The sequence below is a fragment of the Oncorhynchus mykiss genome, chromosome 27 (genome assembly GCF_013265735.2).
Source record: "Oncorhynchus mykiss isolate Arlee chromosome 27, USDA_OmykA_1.1, whole genome shotgun sequence".
Classification (NCBI taxonomy): domain Eukaryota; kingdom Metazoa; phylum Chordata; class Actinopteri; order Salmoniformes; family Salmonidae; genus Oncorhynchus; species Oncorhynchus mykiss.
In genome coordinates, this window is record NC_048591.1 from 10,374,472 (window position 1) to 10,391,031 (window position 16,560).

A 16,560-nucleotide genomic window follows, 5' to 3' on the forward strand; every position below is an offset into this window, starting at 1 on the left:
TTTCGGCTCAATGGGTTCCCTTGGACTACTGAAGTTATATACGGGTTCTATTCATATGGAGAAACTTGTGGAAAGCATTTACCTAGACAATATCCACTGATGTTTTGGACACCTATGGTATTTGCAGTGTTGTGTGTGGATGTATAGAAGTTCTTATCCATTTGTTGATTCATGTGTGCAGGAGTGTTTACAAAGCTCTCTCTCTCTCGCTCTGCCTCTCTCTCGCTCAGGTTCATCAAGGGCTTCATCTACCGCCATAATGAGCGTTGTCCTGAGAATGAGTACTTCCTGGATTATGTGCGCTACTCCTTCCTGATGAAGCTGCGCAGGAACCTCCCCAAGACGGTCCTGGACAAGAGCTGGCCCACGCCCCCGACCGCCCTCATCGAGGTAACGCAACTTTACACGAGACACTGTGTAAAGTTGCACTCAGGCCCTACTTCCTGCTTTGGGGAACGTCCCGCGTCCCCCTTGCACGTGCCACGTCTTTCTCTGGGGACAAGCAGTCTTCATGACACAAACTGTTCACACTCCTCTTGTTGGTGGAGAGAACATTTTGCAGGTTTAATGGTGATTTCTTGCCATTCTATACATTTTGCCATGTCTAATGTATATTCATGGGATATTTGACTGACTCAAACATTACAACAAAATCCACGGGCTAAGAAAACCTAGCTAAAACACGCTAGCTAACATGGGCTAGTTGATCTGGATATTACTTACAAGTTATAAATAGCTCTCTAAGGTCTGCAATGACATGACAAGAGGAAAACAGATGGTGCACAACCCAGTTTCTAAATTGCACTTTACAACTTTCGAGAGTAAGTTGAAAGCAGGACTAATATACATATTTTATTTTGGGGGGGGGCCTCGCGCGCCCCGCCCACATCCCCGCTGACCCCTCGCGCCCAACCGTTTGGGAACCACTGTTGTGGCCGACATTGAAATTGTCTGAATTAAGGCATTTTTCCTTGATGACGTGTTTGAGTAGTTAAAATGGTACGTGACAAGTCCTTCTCCGTCCCATAGGCGTCGGAACGGCTCCGTAAACTGTACATGCAGAACATGGTGTGGGGCTACTGCAAGAGGATCAACCCAGAGTGGAAACACCAGGTTAACAGGATATGATAGTATAGTAGTACATCTGATATCTTTCACATGTATTCAGAGTTCAGAACTTTAAAGACTGTCAATGTGGAGTGGTCTTCTCCTCCTACCAATATAACTTTTCTACCAAACTGTTTGTCCGTTCTCTCTCTGTCAATGAAGTTGGAGCAGAAAATGGTGGCCAGTGAGATCTTCAAGAACAAGAAGGACAACTATCCCCAAAGTGTCCCAAAGCTCTTTGTGGGCACAAGACTCAGTAAGTGCCTTGATTAACACAGACACACACACACACACACACGCGCATGCACTCACGTGCACACACATTATACACACACACCTAACATTCTTCCTGTGCCTCTCTCTCCTCAGATGGAGAGGAGATTAACCCCAAGGTGTTGCAGTCACTTGGCAGTGAGAAGATGAAGGTCAGTGCAGTACTAGCGTGTTCATCTGGCCATTCAATTGGGATTTATGTACAATTGGATATTTGTCTTAATATATATAGTCAGTACAGTATATTCATGTGTTATTGATTCTGAACTCTGATCATGTCTAGCCTATTTAGTGCCGTAGCCTACAGTTCAAATGTTTGAATCCACCTTCTGTGTATCTTCCCCACTGTCTTTCCTCTGTCCAATAAAATACAACATCCTTCAAGATATATTACAAGCCCCACTAATAATGTCCTCTTCCCACTCCTCAGTATGCAGTCCCAGTGACCAAGTACGACAGGAAGGGTTACAAGGCTAATAATGTCCCCTTCCCACTCCTCAGTATGCAGTCCCAGTGACCAAGTACGACAGGAAGGGTTACAAGGCTAATAATGTCCCCTTCCCACTCCTCAGTATGCAGTCCCAGTGACCAAGTACGACAGGAAGGGTTACAAGGCTAATAATGTCCTCTTCACACTCCTCAGTATGCAGTCCCAGTGACCAAGTACGACAGGAAGGGTTACAAGGCTAATAATGTCCCCTTCCCACTCCTCAGTATGCAGTCCCAGTGACCAAGTACGACAGGAAGGGTTACAAGGCTAATAATGTCCTCTTCACACTCCTCAGTATGCAGTCCCAGTGACCAAGTACGACAGGAAGGGTTACAAGACTAATAATGTCCCCTTCCCTCTCCTCAGTATGCAGTCCCAGAGACCAAGTACGACAGGAAGGGTTACAAGACTAATAATGTCCCCTTCCCTCTCCTCAGTATGCAGTCCCAGAGACCAAGTACGACAGGAAGGGTTACAAGGCTAATAATGTCCCCTTCCCACTCCTCAGTATGCAGTCCCAGTGACCAAGTACGACAGGAAGGGTTACAAGGCTAATAATGTCCTCTTCACACTCCTCAGTATGCAGTCCCAGTGACCAAGTACGACAGGAAGGGTTACAAGACTAATAATGTCCCCTTCACACTCCTCAGTATGCAGTCCCAGTGACCAAGTACGACAGGAAGGGTTACAAGACTAATAATGTCCCCTTCCCACTCCTCAGTATGCAGTCCCAGTGACCAAGTACAACAGGAAGGGTTACAAGCCCCACTAATAATGTCCCCTTCCCACTCCTCAGTATGCAGTCCCAGTGACCAAGTACGACAGGAAGGGTTACAAGACTAATAATGTCCCCTTCCCACTCCTCAGTATGCAGTCCCAGTGACCAAGTACGACAGGAAGGGTTACAAGGCTAATAATGTCCCCTTCCCACTCCTCAGTATGCAGTCCCAGTGACCAAGTACGACAGGAAGGGTTACAAGGCTAATAATGTCCCCTTCCCACTCCTCAGTATGCAGTCCCAGAGACCAAGTACGACAGGAAGGGTTACAAGGCTAATAATGTCCCCTTCCCACTCCTCAGTATGCAGTCCCAGTGACCAAGTACGACAGGAAGGGTTACAAGGCTAATAATGTCCCCTTCCCACTCCTCAGTATGCAGTCCCAGTGACCAAGTACAACAGGAAGGGTTACAAGACTAATAATGTCCCCTTCCCACTCCTCAGTATGCAGTCCCAGTGACCAAGTACGACAGGAAGGGTTACAAGGCTAATAATGTCCCCTTCCCACTCCTCAGTATGCAGTCCCAGTGACCAAGTACGACAGGAAGGGTTACAAGGCTAATAATGTCCCCTTCCCACTCCTCAGTATGCAGTCCCAGTGACCAAGTACGACAGGAAGGATTACAAGACTAATAATGTCCCCTTCCCACTCCTCAGTATGCAGTCCCAGTGACCAAGTACGACAGGAAGGGTTACAAGGCTAATAATGTCCCCTTCCCACTCCTCAGTATGCAGTCCCAGTGACCAAGTACGACAGGAAGGGTTACAAGGCTAATAATGTCCCCTTCCCACTCCTCAGTATGCAGTCCCAGTGACCAAGTACGACAGGAAGGGTTACAAGGCTAATAATGTCCCCTTCCCACTCCTCAGTATGCAGTCCCAGTGACCAAGTACGACAGGAAGGGTTACAAGGCTAATAATGTCCCCTTCCCACTCCTCAGTATGCAGTCCCAGTGACCAAGTACGACAGGAAGGGTTACAAGGCTAATAATGTCCCCTTCCCACTCCTCAGTATGCAGTCCCAGTGACCAAGTACGACAGGAAGGGTTACAAGGCTAATAATGTCCCCTTCCCACTCCTCAGTATGCAGTCCCAGAGACCAAGTACGACAGGAAGGGTTACAAGACTAATAATGTCCCCTTCCCTCTCCTCAGTATGCAGTCCCAGTGACCAAGTACGACAGGAAGGGTTACAAGGCTAATAATGTCCCCTTCCCACTCCTCAGTATGCAGTCCCAGAGACCAAGTACGACAGGAAGGGTTACAAGACTAATAATGTCCCCTTCCCTCTCCTCAGTATGCAGTCCCAGAGACCAAGTACGACAGGAAGGGTTACAAGACTAATAATGTCCCCTTCCCTCTCCTCAGTATGCAGTCCCAGTGACCAAGTACGACAGGAACGGTTACAAGGCTAATAATGTCCCCTTCCCACTCCTCAGTATGCAGTCCCAGTGACCAAGTACGACAGGAAGGGTTACAAGACTAATAATGTCCCCTTCCCTCTCCTCAGTATGCAGTCCCAGTGACCAAGTACGACAGGAAGGGTTACAAGACTAATAATGTCCCCTTCCCTCTCCTCAGTATGCAGTCCCAGTGACCAAGTACGACAGGAAGGGTTACAAGGCTAATAATGTCCCCTTCCCTCTCCTCAGTATGCAGTCCCAGTGACCAAGTACGACAGGAAGGGTTACAAGACTAATAATGTCCCCTTCCCTCTCCTCAGTATGCAGTCCCAGTGACCAAGTACGACAGGAAGGGTTACAAGACTAATAATGTCCCCCCTCCCACTCCTCAGTATGCAGTCCCAGTGACCAAGTACGACAGGAAGGGTTACAAGGCTAATAATGTCCCCTTCCCACTCCTCAGTATGCAGTCCCAGTGACCAAGTACGACAGGAAGGGTTACAATACTAATAATGTCCCCTTCCCTCTCCTCAGTATGCAGTCCCAGTGACCAAGTACGACAGGAAGGGTTACAAGGCTAATAATGTCCCCTTCCCACTCCTCAGTATGCAGTCCCAGTGACCAAGTACGACAGGAAGGGTTACAAGACTAATAATGTCCCCTTCCCTCTCCTCAGTATGCAGTCCCAGTGACCAAGTACGACAGGAAGGGTTACAAGACTAATAATGTCCCCTTCCCTCTCCTCAGTATGCAGTCCCAGTGACCAAGTACGACAGGAAGGGTTACAAGGCTAATAATGTCCCCTTCCCTCTCCTCAGTATGCAGTCCCAGTGACCAAGTACGACAGGAAGGGTTACAAGACTAATAATGTCCCCTTCCCTCTCCTCAGTATGCAGTCCCAGTGACCAAGTACGACAGGAAGGGTTACAAGGCTAATAATGTCCCCTTCCCTCTCCTCAGTATGCAGTCCCAGTGACCAAGTACGACAGGAAGGGTTACAAGACTAATAATGTCCCCCCTCCCACTCCTCAGTATGCAGTCCCAGAGACCAAGTACGACAGGAAGGGTTACAAGACTAATAATGTCCCCTTCCCACTCCTCAGTATGCAGTCCCAGAGACCAAGTACGACAGGAAGGGTTACAAGACTAATAATGTCCCCTTCCCACTCCTCAGTATGCAGTCCCAGTGACCAAGTACGACAGGAAGGGTTACAAGACTAATAATGTCCCCTTCCCACTCCTCAGTATGCAGTCCCAGTGACCAAGTACGACAGGAAGGGTTACAAGACTAATAATGTCCCCTTCCCTCTCCTCAGTATGCAGTCCCAGTGACCAAGTACAACAGGAAGGGTTACAAGGCTAATAATGTCCCCTTCCCACTCCTCAGTATGCAGTCCCAGTGACCAAGTACGACAGGAAGGGTTACAAGACTAATAATGTCCCCTTCCCTCTCCTCAGTATGCAGTCCCAGTGACCAAGTACGACAGGAAGGGTTACAAGACTAATAATGTCCCCTTCCCACTCCTCAGTATGCAGTCCCAGTGACCAAGTACGACAGGAAGGGTTACAAGACTAATAATGTCCCCTTCCCACTCCTCAGTATGCAGTCCCAGTGACCAAGTACGACAGGAAGGGTTACAAGACTAATAATGTCCCCTTCCCTCTCCTCAGTATGCAGTCCCAGTGACCAAGTACGACAGGAAGGGTTACAAGGCTAATAATGTCCCCTTCCCTCTCCTCAGTATGAAGTCCCAGTGACCAAGTACGACAGGAAGGGTTACAAGACTAATAATGTCCCCTTCCCTCTCCTCAGTATGCAGTCCCAGTGACCAAGTACGACAGGAAGGGTTACAAGACTAATAATGTCCCCTTCCCTCTCCTCAGTATGCAGTCCCAGTGACCAAGTACGACAGGAAGGGTTACAAGACTAATAATGTCCCCTTCCCTCTCCTCAGTATGCAGTCCCAGTGACCAAGTACGACAGGAAGGGTTACAAGACTAATAATGTCCCCTTCCCTCTCCTCAGTATGCAGTCCCAGTGACCAAGTACGACAGGAAGGGTTACAAGACTAATAATGTCCCCTTCCCTCTCCTCAGTATGCAGTCCCAGTGACCAAGTACGACAGGAAGGGTTACAAGACTAATAATGTCCCCTTCCCTCTCCTCAGTATGCAGTCCCAGTGACCAAGTACGACAGGAAGGGTTACAAGGCGCGACCAAGGCAGCTGCTGCTCACCTCCAACAGTGCTGTCATCGTGGAGGAGGCCAAGCTCAAGCAGCGCATCGACTACGCCGCCCTCAAAGGTCAGGGGTCACAGGGTTCGGGGGAGAGGATGGGTTGGGGTGTCAATGGCATTTCAATTGATGTTTTTGCTTACTTAAATTGAATGAATTGAAATGGAGTTGTTTTCTGGGGTCCTTACAGAGGCCATACTGAGTTGGTCTGAGTGATGCTCATAGTTCTCCCATTGACCATTTCTCTTCCCTGTCTGTCTGTCTTGTCCTCAGGCATTTCAGTCAGCTCTCTCAGTGATGGCGTCTTCGTACTGCATGTGCCCACTGAAGACAAGAAACAGAAGGTGAGGCTGACCTCAGCTCCATCTTACGCAGTCATAACATGGTCATAACCCCATTACACACGGGTTATGACATACTTAACCAATGCCTGTTAGGTGAAGTAGCCTGATCCCAGATCTGTTTGTGCGGTCTTGCCAACACATATTGACATTGTCACGCCAAACACAAATCGACCTGGGACCCGGCTAGTAGTGAAGATGTAGCTCTGTAACTCCTCTCCTGTCTCCTCTGGTCTGTAGGGAGATGTGGTGCTGCAGAGTGACCACATCATCGAGACCCTGACCAAAGTGGCCATCTGTGCTGACAAGGTCAACAGCATCAACATCAACCAGGGAAGGTGAGTTGTTGCCCTGACACAGATACCCGGAACTAGATAAGCCGTATACCGTGTTAATCAGCGGAGTGTCAGCTTTCATTGAGAAATAGCTGTACGTTCCTAACATTTACAGTTCAGACTTTATAAATATGTAACACGCTCTTGACGCAAAGGGGCTCACAGGGAGCACTGCCATCAGGGAGCACTGCCATCAGTTGTCAGGACCTGAATTCATAGACACCAGTGATACATCACCATGCAATCTGATTAGTTTCATTTGATATCGGGGTTTTTTGGGGGGTGGCTGTAAATTAACTGCACCTCATCTCTCTCTCTCTCTCTCTCCCAGTATAACTTTCACGATGGGCCAAGGTAGAGAAGGGATCATAGACTTCACCTCTGGCTCTGAGCTGCTGGTTGCCAAGGCGAAGAATGGCCACCTCTCAGTGGTGAGTCGGAATAACGGAGGGATATAAAGCATCAGTCCTCCCCTACAGGACTAATACAGTAGGTTGGAACATCAATACTGCATGATTGGAGTCGGTGTTGATTGATTAATTCTCCTGCACTCGTATTTATATAAGCTAATTGTACTTTACTTTTTAAGCTGGTGGTTGTTGTGTGAAGTCTACAGCATAGTGTAGGACATGATTGTTTTGTTAACTGTGAAAACTGTACATTGATTTTCATTGTAGGTGTATCTCGGGTAGAGACCATTTTGTTCTGCATGTTTACATTGTGAAGATAACTTGAAACAATCATTGATTGATTGGTTAAGATAACTTCTTTGTAATGGTTACCTCTGTCTTCCCTGAACTGTTTTAGACTGCCCCTCGACTGAACTCAAGATGATAGCAATGACTGATCATCTGACCACGCCAAGGAAGTCCTTCCTGGAATATGCTCCTATTCACCAATCTCAACCGCAGACCAGGCTCTGCCTAAGCCAATCAAATGCCAGCTCTCGCTACACGAACGGCATGTGCTTCCAATTAAGAAAAAGTCCAGTGAAACTAATTGATATTTATGTTTATATATTTTTGGGAATAATACTTGTTATTTGAATATCATGATTTTATATATGAAGCCAAGGAATAACAATGTTTTGGTGCATTTTTTTTCCTGCACTACTTATGCCTGTCTTGCTTAATTTGGGAACATGACCAAGCAATCAATGAGGGTGTATTGGGTCTCCTTTGCTTTTTCTTTCTGTCATTATTTTTTCACAATATTTTCTCTGTTCAGCAGTGTAGACTTTACACCCTCTCTGATACTACTCTTTTAACTGTTTGGGGCAGAGGCTTTTGTTAAAAGTGGAGATGCAGTACATGGCTGATGGTATGTAGGTTAGGTTTGTTATAAACTATCGAGGAGCAGGGAGTTTGGTAGAGAAGTTCATAAGAATAGTTGTTCTTTCAAACTTGTTTTCGACTCGGACGCAATACTCTTGGGGTTTTTGAAATCGAAGGATATCAACAGAGAAGTCATGTGGGTGTGTGACCTTTGACCCAGAGCATACTGTCCAGAATGTGGTCAGAATTTGGTCTGTGCTGTGCCATAGATCACTGAATCATTCTTTGATGTAGATATCATTTAGCCCAAATGAAAGCGTAAACCAAAGCATTTTGGTAAGCAGAATGTTGAAATTAGATTTATAATGGAAACACCATAGTGAATGGTCTTTACAATATATAAGAGATAAAGAAAGTGAGAGAGAAATTAGGAAAAAGGCGTGAGAATGAAAATGGGGGGGGGGGGAGAATAGAAAACGGTTTTGTCTTTCCATTTATCGCTTGTTTGCTCCCAACGATTGTGCCTTTCTCCTTTACTAAGTTATTGTTAATGGATTATTTATGCCGATACACCAATTAAACAATGACACTTTGGGGATGACATTGAGTCCACTGTTGTTAGAGACCGATATGTCTCGTTTTCCCTCAGGATGACCTGTGGAAAAATACTTCAGAGAAAGACAAAAGCATGCTGTACACACACACACACACACACACCCATTTCACTCCCAAGTTAAACCTGTAGAGTAAAAGCTTTTTGGAAACATGCTATGATCCATTTGCTTTCCATTGTGTCAAGTTCCCAGGCTGCCATATCCGTACTCTGGTTATGTGTAGCAGCTCACCAGGATATAGTAGTAGTCAGAACAACACTCATTACTTATTTTAACACATTTACCAATCTTTTCCTGATGAGGATGTTTGTGCTAGCTTTGTGATGGGGACATGCTGTTATTGTTTTGATTGGCACTTCCAAACCCAGATCTGCAAGAGCGATGAGGCCCTATGCACAGCATTCAAGTGCAGTTAACTATTTCCGTGGTGTTTAATACTGACATCGTAGGATATACTCATAACCAAGGGTGTTCTTCACAGAAAGCACACAAATCAATGGTAACATCCTTAGGAACACTTATCAATCTTTGTAACAAACCAGAGGTCTATTGGTATGACCCACGTGAGTGACACCACCGTTCATAGATTGAATCTACGCACCTCTCCCCAGCTGTGACTTTCTGAGCTGCGTTTTTCGCTCTTCACATTCCTGTGCTGCTGCTTCTTTGCATTGCCTCTTGAGTGCCCCTCCCCTCCTCCTCCCTCTATGACCCAGCCTCTGAACTGTGTACAGCTGACAACCCAATGAATGAACGGTAAGACAGGTGCAATATGCCTAAATAAAGGTGTGTTACTGCACTGACATTAGACAAAGAAGCAATAGTGGATGCAATGTCTGTTGAATGATTTATATGTCAATTAAAGTGTTATTTTCCTGGTTGGAGATGTGTTTGCTTCGCCTGGTCCCAGATCTGTTTGTGCTCGCTTGCCAATTCCAATGCCAGACAGCACAAACAGATCTGGAACCAGACTATTGTTCTGTGCACTAATACGACATTTGAGCCAAGTGAGGCTTTGTAAAAGTGTAACATGCATTTTGTCTTGTTCAAAATTAGTTAATGTGCCTTGAGTTTAATAGGAATACAACCAATTTTGTATGAAATTCAGTGACAAATACCTCCTTGACGATGTCACTTATTCCAGAGTAAAAAAAAGTATATATATATATATATACACCTCAAATCTGATTCCTCCTTTAAAATGTCATAGATTTTCTGTAAAGCCTGTCTCCCTATGTTTAATAATTTACAATACATATGTTTAGTCCTGAGTTACTGTATGCACAATCATGTAGAATTAGACCAACGCACTAAAGAAAATACTAAAATGTCAAAATAAACTTATTGATTCTGTCTGGGTCCTTCATTACAAACTTACTTCCTTGATAATTTGGTGCATTTTAAATGGGATAGTTCACCCAAATGACAAAATAACATATTGGTTTCCTTTACCATGTAAGCAGCCAATGGACAATCAATCCATGAGTTAGTTTAGCTGATATACTGATATAGCTGGGTACCAGTTACTGGCATTGGATTGTGCCTCATGCTAAAAAGTGTTTTGTTTTAAAACAGTGACCAGGTCCACAACCAAAGCATGGCTTGCTGTCATACCTTGTCCCGGGATTTCTTACAGGGTTCGGAAACTAATGTTTTCTAATTTGGGTGAACTATCCCTTTAAGTGTATTTGATAGAACCCTAAACGGGATTTCAGTGTTTTGATTGAATCCAAACTCTGGACAGAATATCCAGCCTTTTCTGGCACATCAGAAATGTACCCTAACTAGATTATGCAAGTAAAGTTAGGCCTAGTCTGATTTTTTTTTTACTGTGCAGTCTTTATAGTCCTAAGCCAGAACATCTGAAACGTACCATCTTGCAACATGTTGAAATGGGGTTTTGATCTCAAGGGACTGTACGAAGTGATGCAATCCTCTGATGTGATGAGGAACTTGACATAATTTCTGGTCTTGAGTTTGAATAGTCTCTCTGCTCTATCGGTGTATAAAAACCAACACACCAGGCTTTAATAATATTTTTGAGCTGTTATTTAAAAATGTGGCATCGGCAGTCAATCACTGTTCACTTATAGGCTAGCTTTTCCAGTGGTTCATCATTTGGGAAAGTTTTCAAGTCTTTCCTTGTTAGTTTCACTTTCAAAAGGGAGGGGTAAGTTGCTTTTTAGTAATCATTCTATTTATGTTTCTACTCTTTATTTGTGTATATATATATATATATATATTTTAAATTCATTTTACACTTTGTGACACCTTGATGTCACTGATGCCATGCCTTTTTTTGTAATAATCATGTCATTACACATGTTAAGTTATTATGGAATCTTGCTCTGTTTTGGGAAGCCCAATATCACATAAAGAAATATATGCATGCTATTTCTTTTCTATTTACGTTGACTTAATTTAAATAGAATAACATACATGAACATTTATAGTTGACAAGTTTGTTTTATAGCCTAAGCTACAATGTCACATGATTCCTCTTAGGCTTACATCAAGTTTTGAAGTCCTAATAATTTGAATTTCTTAATGATATTTCCTGTTTCAGGCCATGGCTGAAATGACAATTGTGACTCCGTGGACCTGTATTGTGCCATTCTATGCTGAAAACAATGCCTCAATTTATGGAAAGGAAAGGGAAAGCAGATCTTCACCCACTTCTTAAAACCACTTCCATATTCAAACCACTTCGCTTGTGAGTCTTGTGTGTTATTGAATAAGTGGACAATAGACAAATAGATTCTGTGTAACCAGTCACCGCAAGAGTGAGTCTCCCCAGTCCCCACAATGGCGGTGGGGCCATGCAGTATAGCACTACAGAAGCGCCGTGTGCAACTGGTGGAGAGCTGGAGTCAAAATGTCACCCACCTCCAGGAGCTTCTTTACCAGGTAGGGGCTCTTACTGAGGAAGACCTCAGCCTGGTGAGAGGGGGGGGTCGCCTGGGAGTGAGGGACTCCATGAGGAATCTGCTGGATGTGCTACACGGGCGTGGAGAAGAAGCCTGTCGAGCCTTCTTTCATGTTCTACAGTCACAGAGAGCCAACACGGAGTCTGAGTCTATGGTGGCAGCTATCCCACCCGAGGGCTCTGGACCCAGCAGCAGTGACTCTGGTCCAACCAACATGCAGGAGCACTTGAGGAAACACAAGGACATATTAGGCAGGCAGCACAGTCCCACTGATTACCTTAGTATCAGGACTATTAGGTGTAGTAGTTCAGACAGTAGTGATGAGTCTTGTTCCTTTACAGATATCACATTGTCCAGGTGCGTGGGCTACACTGTTCCCCTGCAGTACCACCAGCACGAGGTAGCCATGGTGGGTGATGCCTTGCGGAGCCAGGACCAGGTCTGTACCTTTCAAGATGTCTGCCAGAGTCTGCTGTCTGTTCCAGGAGAGGACGTGAGTCTGCTCTCGGGGGTGGCCGGCAGTGGAAAGACCACGGTGGTGAGACGGCTGGCTCATGAATGGGCAAAGGACTCTGGATCCCAGAAGATAGTCCTGTCCCTTTCCTTCAGAGAGCTCAATCTGCTCAGTGAGCCTCAGAGCCTGCAGGAGCTTCTCCTGGTGCACTACAGCCACCTCAAACCTGTCCTGCCCTGGGTCATTGACTCCCAACCTGGCCGGATCCTACTCATCTTAGACGGGCTCGATGAGTTCGGCTTCCCCCTGGAATTTGAGCGGAGCCCCAAGTGCTCGGACCCAGAGCGGAAGCTGGGCATGGGGGAGATGGTGGTGAACTTGATCAAGGGTCACCTCCTCCCCGGTATCTCCATCCTGGTCACATCGCGGCCCCATGCCGTCTCCAAGGTCCCTCCCCTGCTGGTGACCCAGCTCTACAGCATCCTGGGCTTCTCTAAAGACCAGCAGAGGCACTACTTTGAGCAGAGCTGCAACTCTCCCCTGGTGGCCTCTGCCATGTGGGGCTACGTTTCCTCCTACCAGCCCCTCCAGCTCATGTGTCGTATACCAGCCTTCTGCTGGATCGTCTCCACTGCCCTGCGTGATAGAGCCCCCTGCTGCCTTAGCCAAGTCACCACCACCACTCTGCCCAATACAGCTAGGACAATGCCAGCAGGCTCCAGTGATACTTCCACCTCCAACAACAAGGCTGAAGAAGCCACTCCAACCCCCTCCACTTTCTCCTCCACTGTTCCCAGGGTGATGTTAATGAGCGGCCATGTCAAGCCCATCACCATCACAGAGATCTACTGTTGCTTTCTCAAGTCCATCCTGGTGTTCCACGGGGAGGGCCACAGTCAGGAAGGCTGCAGCCCGCAGTGTCTCCAGGAGGCCCCGCAGGTCCTACAGGAGATGCGGCCCATGCTGAGAGACCTGGGAGCCCTGGCCTTCAAGGGCCTGCTGGAGCGACGCTTCCTCTTCGACCAGGCTGATCTGAGCTCTTTCTCCCTGGACTGCAGTGGGCTGTCCAAGACCTTCCTGGTGGAGATCCTCCGAGAGGACCGGGCCTCGCTCACCTGCCAGAGGAGCTTCCACTTCATCCATACTAGTGTACAGGAGTTCCTGGCAGCTCTGTACTATGTCCTGCAGGCCCTCTCCGGCTCAGATCCGTTCTCAGGGCTCAAGTCAGCCGTTGGTGTAGCCCTTTTTCCAGTCGCCCTGTACAAAGTGTTAACCTCCACTGCTAATAAGCTGCTGAGGCCCAGACGGCTCCTGCGCAGATATGTCAAGAAGGCTTTCTCCTGGGGTGGACACCATCAGTCTGGTCACATGGACCTCTTCTGCAGGTAGGTAAAATAATGTGTACATATATATATAGGCAGAAGTAGTGTTGTAGTGTTGTGTTTTCTAATTCACTTCATCCCATGTTAACAATTCAGAAAATATCTCTTTGTTAACTTATTTTTCTCCCTCCATTAATTGTACATTATTTTGGATTCATCTCCTTGGGTAGATTTGTATCTGGCTTATTGGTACCTCAAACCCGTGTCATCCTGGATGGACTATTCCGAGGCAGATCACAAATACTCCCATCGCCCTCCTCCTCTCTGCCCGTACCCTCTCCTCCTCCTCCCACCCCTCCCTTTCTCCTGAGCCTGCTCCACTCCCAGCTCCAATGTGGCAGACTGAGTCCAGAGAGGCAGGTCAACGTGTGTCACTGCCTGTACGAGGCCCAGGACCCAGGCCTGGCCCAGCGTCTACAAGGCTGGCTGCAGGTCCTGGCCCAACAACAGGACCCAGACCAGTCTGGCCCAGCCAAGAGGGACTGGAGCGAGCTGGCCTTCCTGCTGCAGCTGACCCCAGACCTGCAGGATCTGAATCTGGAGGCCCAGGGGCTGGACGCAGACGGCCTGCGCAGACTGCTGCCTGTACTCCCTCTGTTCAGCACCCTCAGGTGGGCTAAGTCATGTGTAACACCTTAAATCAGCCTTGTTCCAAACACAAAGAGGAAGTTAGTTTTTTTTTTTTCTTCAACTGTATTTGTTTCTTGATACATGAGAATGAAAACCCTGTGAATTCTTTCCTCATAAAGGCTAGCGCAGAATCCACTGGGTCCAGAGGGGGCAGTTGTGTTAGCCTGTGCCCTGCAGAGCCCAGACTGCCGTGTCGAGAGACTGTGGTGAGTACAGTATAAGGGCTAATTGATGCAGAGAGAATAGTTGGATGGGATAAATGATCACCACCTTGGAAGGACTACATGGTACAATAAAAAAAGGCTAATTTTCCTAATAAACCGCAAAGCGGTTTAAAACATTTTCCATGGCATGCCCTAATGAACACGACCCTGTGTAATTGTTCTGGTTCCAGGGTGGTGGGGACAAGACTGGGTTGTAAGGGACTCAAGGTGCTTACAGAAGGACTGAAAGACAACCACACAGTGGTCGACCTCAGGTAACACAGGATATCAATGCTCGGATAGGCTACAGGTAGTCAATAAAACTCATTATAAAGCAGTTTCTCACATTGTCTGCCATCATTCCATGGTTTAAGGATGGCCATCAATCACATTGGCGATGTGGGAGCGGGCTGTCTGGCGGATCTACTGCGGACCAATCATACACTTAAAGATATCAGGTGAAGATGAGAAAGCACTGCTATGAAAGATGTCATACTTTGCGGTTAAAAACAGCCTAGTTACACATCTGTGGTCAAGTTCTCTCATATTCTCATGTCAGTTCACACGAGGTATTTACAAGAATAAGGGCTTGATTCAAACAAACAGAGATGCGCACTATTGCTGTACCAAGGTTGTTAATCTGTCTTGGATTGACCCTCGACCATAGGCTTTTAGTCAAGTAAAACAATATTAGCAATAGACTTGTTTTTGTGTTCCTCAGGCTCCGTGACAACCAGATTACTGATAAGGGAGCAGAACTCCTCATGGAAGCACTGACTGAGAATACCACTCTGGAACATCTCTGGTGAGCAACACACACACACACACACACACACACACACACACCATGTACTGTATATGCTGTAATGAATACATTTCTTATAAAACATTGAGTCATTCCAATTCTAATCTGGAGGTATGCGTCTGCAACCTTTAGCAGTTGTAGTTTAGCTTACTCAGCATTGATACTGTTATCTGCTCAATTTCCTGCTATTTGAACAAGATAGTCTTTTACATATGTTGACATTTCATTGTGACTTTGTCTCTTTGCTCAGGATGTTTGACAACAAGTTATCGAAGGAGGGAGTCAGGAAGCTGAAGGAGTTCGCCAGGAGCACATCTCATCTGGACATCAAAGTGTGCGTCTGATTTCATCTGCCTTTCCTGTTGCTGATGATAGACTCCAAGTACTTTATCATTGGTGGATGGTGTGGTTGTTTATAATTTGTGTGGTATGGTACATTTGCACCATGTACATGGTATGAGAGATGTTATTAGTATTTCATTCTTATTTTTGTTCAGACAACTAAGAGTTTACATTTGGTTGTCAGGTTTTAGTAGGTCGATGAATGTAGCCATATGTCAATGAAATCGTCTGCAATAGGTCTACACGTTTTTTTTCAATAGTTCGCATTCTTATGTGTCAGAAACGCCTCCAGGTAAAGAGCTTAAACATTTAAACAACTATTCCATGGATGGCCAGCAGAGAGCAATATAGCTGCATACACATTCCCTCCTGGAAGGCTAGGGTCATAGTCTACTATGTGCAAATGAGATTATCATGTTTCCTCTCTAACAAAGTTGGGCATTAATGGTTAACAATAATTTGTTGGTTCACAACTAAATTTAACTACCTAAAACTCATATTGAAATGTATGAAGTTGAGGGTAAAAAAACGAAGTTGAGAGTATTTCTTTATTCTACCACACGATGTCCCCCTCAACATACACTTTTCTGCAGTCTTTTTGTTTGCATCCTTCCTAGTCTGGTCCATGGGGACATGTCATTATCCTTTGTTTCCCAATATGTCAAGTTACCTGACGAATAATGTCAATACGGTTTTTCTGATGCCCACTCTTTGATTTTATTTAATGAGGTACAGTGCCACCAATACTACACATCTAATTATAGACTTTCTCACCTGTGAAGTTAGAAACTCATATTACCATTGTTATGCACTTTGGAAAAGTTTGTCCCCCAAAAAATTAAAGCATTAAACAAGTCTGCTGTTTTTGTTTGATCTATAAATAGACTAGGCAATGTACAAAATGTAATTGAAAATAAAACAATGAGTGCACCGGTCCTTATTTAAGTTAATCTTATTTGTCATAACCC

The 16,560-nt window shown here is 45.7% G+C and overlaps 2 protein-coding genes across 6 annotated transcripts in view; both read left to right on the top strand.

Annotated features, from left to right (window-relative positions):
• The window catches only part of LOC110507521 (unconventional myosin-Ic), a 78,849-nt gene extending 68,647 nt beyond the window's left edge, over positions 1 to 10,202 (top strand). For 4 of the 5 annotated variants that reach the window (XM_036964720.1, XM_036964724.1, XM_036964723.1 and 1 more), the window contains exons 24-32: positions 231 to 390; positions 1,030 to 1,113; positions 1,270 to 1,363; positions 1,477 to 1,532; positions 6,219 to 6,354; positions 6,559 to 6,629; positions 6,867 to 6,964; positions 7,293 to 7,450; positions 7,769 to 10,202. In XM_036964720.1, the coding sequence (XP_036820615.1) occupies positions 231 to 390; positions 1,030 to 1,113; positions 1,270 to 1,363; positions 1,477 to 1,532; positions 6,219 to 6,354; positions 6,559 to 6,629; positions 6,867 to 6,964; positions 7,293 to 7,419 (826 nt within the window). In that variant the 3' untranslated portion in view covers positions 7,420 to 7,450; positions 7,769 to 10,202. The remainder of the gene's footprint in view (positions 1 to 230; positions 391 to 1,029; positions 1,114 to 1,269; positions 1,364 to 1,476; positions 1,533 to 6,218; positions 6,355 to 6,558; positions 6,630 to 6,866; positions 6,965 to 7,292; positions 7,451 to 7,768) is intronic. The other variant, XM_036964721.1, reaches the window with a different exon arrangement.
• Positions 10,203 to 10,335: 133 nt separating this feature from the next.
• LOC110507523 (NLR family CARD domain-containing protein 3) lies at positions 10,336 to 16,480 on the top strand. Its single transcript, XM_021587565.2, has 8 exons — positions 10,336 to 11,019; positions 11,416 to 13,615; positions 13,783 to 14,223; positions 14,362 to 14,448; positions 14,637 to 14,720; positions 14,820 to 14,903; positions 15,167 to 15,250; positions 15,501 to 16,480. Exons 2-8 carry the CDS (start codon positions 11,655 to 11,657, stop codon positions 15,592 to 15,594), a joined length of 2,835 nt encoding a protein of 944 aa, XP_021443240.2. The 5' UTR covers positions 10,336 to 11,019; positions 11,416 to 11,654; the 3' UTR covers positions 15,595 to 16,480.
• The last annotated feature ends 80 nt before the right edge of the window (positions 16,481 to 16,560 follow it).

Coding starts and splice junctions, on each gene's coding strand:
- LOC110507523 (XM_021587565.2), top strand. CDS start 11,655: ATGGCGGTGGGGCCATGCAGTATAGCACTACAGAAGCGCCGTGTGCAA. Junction 13,616..13,782: donor CACATGGACCTCTTCTGCAG/GTAGGTAAAATA, acceptor CTCCTTGGGTAG/ATTTGTATCTGGCTTATTGG. Junction 14,224..14,361: donor CCTCTGTTCAGCACCCTCAG/GTGGGCTAAGTC, acceptor TTCCTCATAAAG/GCTAGCGCAGAATCCACTGG.